Genomic DNA, 6,595 nt, shown 5'->3' with positions numbered 1-6,595 from the left:
GCTGAAATGATCAGTCATTCAATGTTCTCATCATTCTACGAAGGTTGACTAAGGTGTCAGAAAGGTCAGCATAGCCTTAAGATCTACCAGTTATGGAACTTAGTTTTAGCATTCGCAGACCCCTTTTTTCATTTGAAAGGCATTGCAAAGATCATGTTTTTGTTGTTGTTGTTGTTAATTACATCAGATCGTGACATTCATCTTCTTGGAAAGGATGATTTTATCACAAGTTCCTGTGTGTACATATGGGAAGATCCAGCAATACTGAGCCTTGGTTTTATTTCAGCCACGCATAAGTAACTAAATAATGTGACCTGCTGAAACTTATGAAGCCAAGCCATTGAGCCTTACTTACGCCTCGGCACAGTTCCTTGTGGCCCATGAGTCGTTATCAGCATCATGAGTGGTAAAGCTGCGGCCAGAACTATCGGCTAAAGGTCCCTGCGTCACCGCTGTACCTGGAATTCATATATATATATATATATATATATATATATATATATATATATATATATATATATATATATATATATATATATATATATATATATATATATATATATATATATATATATATATATATATATATATATATATATATATATATATATATATTTATATATATATATATATATATATATAGATATATATATATATATATATATAAATATATATATAGAGAGAGAGAGACTCTGTGTGTGTGTGTGTGTGTGTGTGTGTGAGTGTGAGAGAGAGAGAGAGAGAGAGAGAGAGAGAGAGAGAGAGTGTGTGTGTGTGTGTGTGTGTGTGTGAGAGACAGAGTGTGTGTGTGTGTGTGTGTGTGTGTGTGTGTGTGTAGAGAGAGAGTGTGAGAGAGAGAGAGAGAGAGAGAGAGAGAGAGAGAGAGAGAGAGAGAGTACGTGTATGTTCCTTGCTGAAAATAACAAAATATTTTAGGCATTCATGATTTACATAGATTTACATAGAAAATCAGACCACACAGACCCCATGGTCCAGACTTGGTGGTCTGTCCTTAAACCTAAGTGATTTTACATTAATCAGAAGACTCCAAACGTTGCATTTCTACTCTAGTTGATATTAAGTTGAAGGAAGTGACGGTCGCGCGTATTGTTGAAGGAGTCAATCGTGTTACACTGGACCACTGATGATGGGAGCTTATTCCATTCTCGCACTACAACGTTGGTGAAGAAAAATTTGGTGCAGTCTGAATTTACTTGTCTACATCTGGGTTTTACGCCATTGTTCCTCGTGCGCAAAGTGTCATCGATCATAAACAATGTTGATCTGTCTACATTCGTGAAACCATTAAGTATTTTAAAACATTCGATCAGTTTTCCTCGGAGGCGACGTTTCTCAAGAGAACATGTTAAGGGTAGAAAGCCTTTCTTCGTAGGATTTGTTGCGCAAGGAAGGGATAATTTTCGTTGCCCGACGCTGAACACCTTCTAATTTAGCAATATCCTTTGCATGGTGGGGAGACCAAAACTGTACCGCATATTCCAAGTGGGGTCTGACTAAACTGTTGTAGAGCAGGAGTATTACATCTTTATTCTTAAATAAAAAGTTTCTTTTAATGAAGCCCAACATTCTGTTCGCTTTATTTGCTGCATCGATGCATTGCTGTGAGAATTTGAGGTTTGACGCGATTTTGACCCGCAAGTCCTTGACGCATTGAACGCTTTTGAGTTTAACGCCGCGCATTTCGTAATCAAACTTCTTATTCCTCGTTCCAACTTGAAGGACCTGGCACTTGTCTACGTTAAAGGGCATCTCCCATCTATCCGACCAAGCTGAAATTTTGTGCAAATCCTCTTGGAGGCTTTGCCTGTCTTCGTCAGTGAGAACCGAGTTACCAATCTTTGTGTCGTCTGCAAATTTACTAATGCGGTTATTGAGTCCAACATCCACGTCGTTGATGTACATAATGAAGAGCACTAGGCCAGGACCGAGCCCTGAGGACGCCACTAGTGACCGGCGCCCACTCTGAGTTAAATCCGTCAATCACTACTCGTTGTTTTCTGTTGCTCAACCAATTCGCGATCCATTGGTTTACCTGACCGTCAATACCTATTTGCTTTAATTTGTAAAGTAATTTATGATGCGGGACTTTATCAAACGCTTTCTGGAAATCAAGATAGACTACGTCCAGTGATTTGGTTACGTCATAAACAGTGAAGAGGTCGTTATAAAAGGTTAATAGATTTGACAGGCAGGATCTTTTGTTTCGGAAGCCATGTTGTGAGTCCCCAATTAATGAGTGGCTTTCAAGGTAACTCACAATTTTGTCTCTAATTATGCCCTCAAGTAGCTTACCTACAACCGAAGTTAGACTAATGGGCCTGTAATTACCTGGTACTTTTTGTCTCCTTTCTTAAAATCGTGTCACGTTAGCCTTTTCCAATCTGAAGGACAATGCCTTGTCGCAAGGACATATTGAATACGGTTGTGAGGAGGAGAGTATTTCGCTCTTTGTTTCTTTCAGCAGAGTTGGATATACTTTATCAGGTCCAGGACTTTTATTTGTTTTAAGTGATTTGAGGGCTTTAAGGACTTCATCGGGTTTTATTTCAAAGTTAGACAATGCATGCTCGGATTTACATTAGTACTGGTGTTGGTGGTGGTGGGAGGACTGTTATTATTAAACACCGAGGAAAAGTAATTATTTAATAGGTTTTGCAACGTGTTGGCTGTCAGTCACTAGTGCACCGTCGCTGTTTGTTAAAGGTCCAATTCCACTTCTGATCGCCTTTCTGTTGTTTATGTAACTGAAGAAGGATTTCGGATTATTTTACAGTTGGCTGCAATATTTTCTTCATATCTACGCTTTGCCTGATGCACTAATCTGAAGAACTAGATATTTTGAGATCTCGAATTGAATGGCTACACAGACACGGGAGAGATGTGATGCGCTGCGTGTCTGTGAACTCTGGCTGTTGGCTGAAGCATTCTGTGGGTTGGCCTGACTTAGGACCAGAGGTCGGACAAATATTTAAAGGACACAAAACATATTTTTTTCACACAAAGCAGTGATTTTCGCAAAAACAAATCGCTGTTTCTGCTGGATATTTACATACCAAGTGTCCCAAACACGACACTTTCAGCAGATCCCTGTTGGTACCTTCCTGGCGGCGGTGTTTCAGCGGTCTGCTTACTAATTATTGAGTTAGAAGATACAGGCGAGTGGTGTCGGGAGTGACTACTACTACTATTACTACTACTACTACTACTACTACTACTACTACTACTACTACTACTACTTCTACTACTACTACTATGCATCTCACGTGTGGGGGGGCTCCACCCACACAGCTCTTCTGGACAGAGTGGAGGCTAAGGCTCTTCGTCTCAGCAGCTCTCCTCCTCCTACTGATAGTCTTCTACCTCTTAAATTCCGCCGCGATGTTGCCTCTCTTTCTATCTTCTATCGATATTTCCACGCTGACTGCTCTTCTGAACTTGCTAACTGCATGCCTCCCCCCCTCCCGCGGCCCCGCTGCACACGACTTTCTACTCATGTTCATCCCTATACTGTCCAAACCCCTTAAGCAAGAGTTAACCAGCATCTTCACTCTTTCATCCCTCACGCTGGTAAACTCTGGAACAATCTTCCTTCATCTGTATTTCCTCCTGCCTACGAGTTGAACTCTTTCAAGAGGAGGGTATCAGCATAGCTGGGCACGATAACAGAAAACCTTATTCCCGATAACTGATAATGAAAAACCTTAACGGCGATAACCGATATTCGTTAACTAGAGACACAAATATAGGCGATAACCGATAACCGATAACCGATATAAATCCACAATTCCGATACTAGCTAGCGATAAGTCCGATAGGCGAAAACGATACTATATTGATATTTCAGATAGAACAACATTGATGATTAAAATTTTCATTATCTGTATTTTAGGAAACTTACAAAACCTTAAAACCACACGTTGACACGTACATATGGATGGTAATACTAGAAATGCCTGAACCGGTGTTGTGTTATTTGGCGTCCCCACCGTCAAAAATTGTTTACAAACACTGGTCTCTCGTGAACGGTGCATGCTCAGACCAGCAAGCGTAGACCTGTACAGTCTCACAAAGCTTTTAAACCGTAATTAAGAATTGCTCGAAGGCTGAATCAGACATATTATAGTACCACTACCACCGTCCTCGCTGTTTCTAGAATGACACTCTGTACGAGTCGTATTTATATGTACAGAGTGCCGTTCTAGAAACAGCGAGGATGGTGGTACTGTATGTTTGATTCAGCTTTCCAGCAACTCTTAATGTGTTAAAAAAGCATTGTGAGACTGTACAGGTCTACACTTAATGGTCTGATCATGCGCAGTTTACGAGAGACCATTGTTTGTAAACAAAAGCGCCAGCTTTTGACGACGGGACACCAAATAACACAACACCGGGTACCTTCAGTATCATGGCATGGTCACAAACGAATATGGAATATCAAATTTGAGGCAGTGAATAATCATTTTTGGGGGCAAAGTTAAATGATTTTTCTCTATGATATATTGATTTTTGAGTATCATAAAAAAATAACCTAGTGTTTTAATTTTCATGATCTAAGTATGAAATCTCATCACCGAAGCTATTTCATACCCCGAAGTTTTTTCATACAACACCGGGCCACGCATGCGCAGTAGGGAGACAACGTTTTTTTTTTCTGAAAGGCGGAAAAAAAAGTAGCGATTATCGCTAGTTTGGTTACAAAAGTAACGAAGATACCGATATATATTTAAATAAGTAGCGGATGGTCGATAATCCGATTTTGTTATCAGCGATAAAGTATCGCGATAACTTATCGCGATAACGCCCAGCTATGGGTATCAGGACACCTCTCCTCCCAAGTTTGACCTTGCTTTTGGCCGCCTCTTCTGATTATTTTATGGGAGCAGCGATTAGCGGGCTTTATTTTTTTTTTTTGTTCCCTTGAACTGCCTCCTTTGTTGTAAAAAAAAAAAAACTTCTACTAGGCCTTCTACTACTATTACTACTTCTACTACTACTACCACTAGTACTACTACTACTACTACTACTACTACTACTACTACTACTACTACTACCACTACTACTACTACTACTACTACTACTACTACTACTACTACTACAACGACTTTGTAAAAGCTCTCCCATAACATCTTGGCTCACCTGTCAACAGTGAGGCGGTACTTGGTGCTTGGAGGGCCGACGTAGAAGAAGCCGTACTTTGCGTACCGTTTTCCGTCGTCCCAATCCGCCATGTCGATGCGCAGTTCCTGAAGGGCCGTCGATGTCAGTCCGTGCAGCAGGTCCAGGCCCAGCCAGAACTCGCCCTCGAGATGGCCGAAACCCAAGTCGCATTCTCGCCAGGTCCGGTTAAAATCTTCCCGGACGGTGAGATTTGTGCGTCTCTGGAACACCGTCCAGCCCCCTCCGTCAGTCGTTTGGTCGCAGTACACTGCCGCGAGGCGCTGGGGCTGCCCAGGGAAGGGGTACACGTGTCGAAGGCCCTTGCCACTATCCCCTCCGTCCAGCAGGTCCTTGCAGTGACGCGGTCGGTTGTCGTAGTGACGCACGACTTGACGCACCTCCTGCAGCAGCTCTCTCGCCTCCTGCATGGTCAGGCAAAGGGTTGGTCTATTACTGCGAGTAGGTCACCAACGGAAATAGAAAGTAACAGTCGCTAATGTCATTGTTTTATGTGTGATTTGGCTGCGTAGCTTACTGGGGTTTAGGCATCATATTTGATGTGTCTACTTTACATTATTTGATTGGATTAAGTTACGTTACTTCGTCGTCAGGTCTCACTACTTGGTGGTGTATAGTTACATTACACGAAGGAAGCTGTATTTCTTTGCGGAATAAACCATTACCTGCACCAGCGGGTTCGGCGGCGTTGGGCGCTGCACGGAGGCGGGTGCGCAGCTGTCCAGGGCTTCGGCCACACACGCCTCGCTGAAGCCCGTGGCCACGAGGAGACTGGACACTACGGACTTACCGAGGAGCACGTTGCTCGTGTCGCCTTCTGCAGCAGGGGCGGGAGTGCTGGCTGGCTCCACCGCGGCCACGACCACGGCCATGACCGCGACGCTCAGCAACATCAGAAGTGTCATTACTTCTGATCTTCTGGCAAGTGAAGTATTTTCCCAAGACTCGTCTGACAGGCAGCAGGTCAAGATGCCTTGCAGAACTTCACGGGTGAACTGCCCGGTTACTGCCAGTGTGCGTCGGCTTATAAAGCCTTGCCGCCCCCCCCCCTCTCCTCGGGCCTAACAATGACGCACCCACGTGCAGTGTGTGTGTGTGTGTGTGTGTGTGTGTGTGTGTGTGTGTGTGTATCTTCGTTCATTACTATTATCTCTCTCTCTCTCTCTCTCTCTCTCTCTCTCTCTCTCTCTCTCTCTCTCTCTCTCTCTCTCTCTCTCTCTCTCTCTCTCTCTCTCTCTCTCTCTCGGTGGATTATGTTTCCAAGGCTTCCCGCGTGACGAACTTGTGCACAAAAGCGGCTCTGTTGTGCTGTCAAGGACCTACTCTAGGGGCCGCTTTCACAGTCACGCTTTGTTTGTTTTGATCGTTACCAATGGCCGCGATCGACGCTATAGTTTTC

The 6,595-nt window shown here is 43.3% G+C and overlaps 1 protein-coding gene across 1 annotated transcript; it reads right to left on the bottom strand.

Moving 5' to 3' along the window:
* Positions 1-424: 424 nt before the first annotated feature.
* Positions 425-6,215, bottom strand: LOC126990573 (fibrinogen C domain-containing protein 1-like). The gene is made up of 3 exons (XM_050849184.1): positions 5,862-6,215; positions 5,158-5,600; positions 425-458 (listed from the first exon to the last, which is right to left on the bottom strand). Exons 1-3 carry the CDS (start codon positions 6,099-6,101, stop codon positions 425-427), a joined length of 717 nt encoding a protein of 238 aa, XP_050705141.1. The 5' UTR covers positions 6,102-6,215.
* Positions 6,216-6,595: the final 380 nt, after the last annotated feature.

Source organism: Eriocheir sinensis, unplaced genomic scaffold, assembly GCF_024679095.1.
Source record: "Eriocheir sinensis breed Jianghai 21 unplaced genomic scaffold, ASM2467909v1 Scaffold1770, whole genome shotgun sequence".
NCBI classification, from domain to species: Eukaryota; Metazoa; Arthropoda; class Malacostraca; order Decapoda; family Varunidae; genus Eriocheir; species Eriocheir sinensis.
This window is presented reverse-complemented; position numbering and strand designations above follow the sequence as displayed.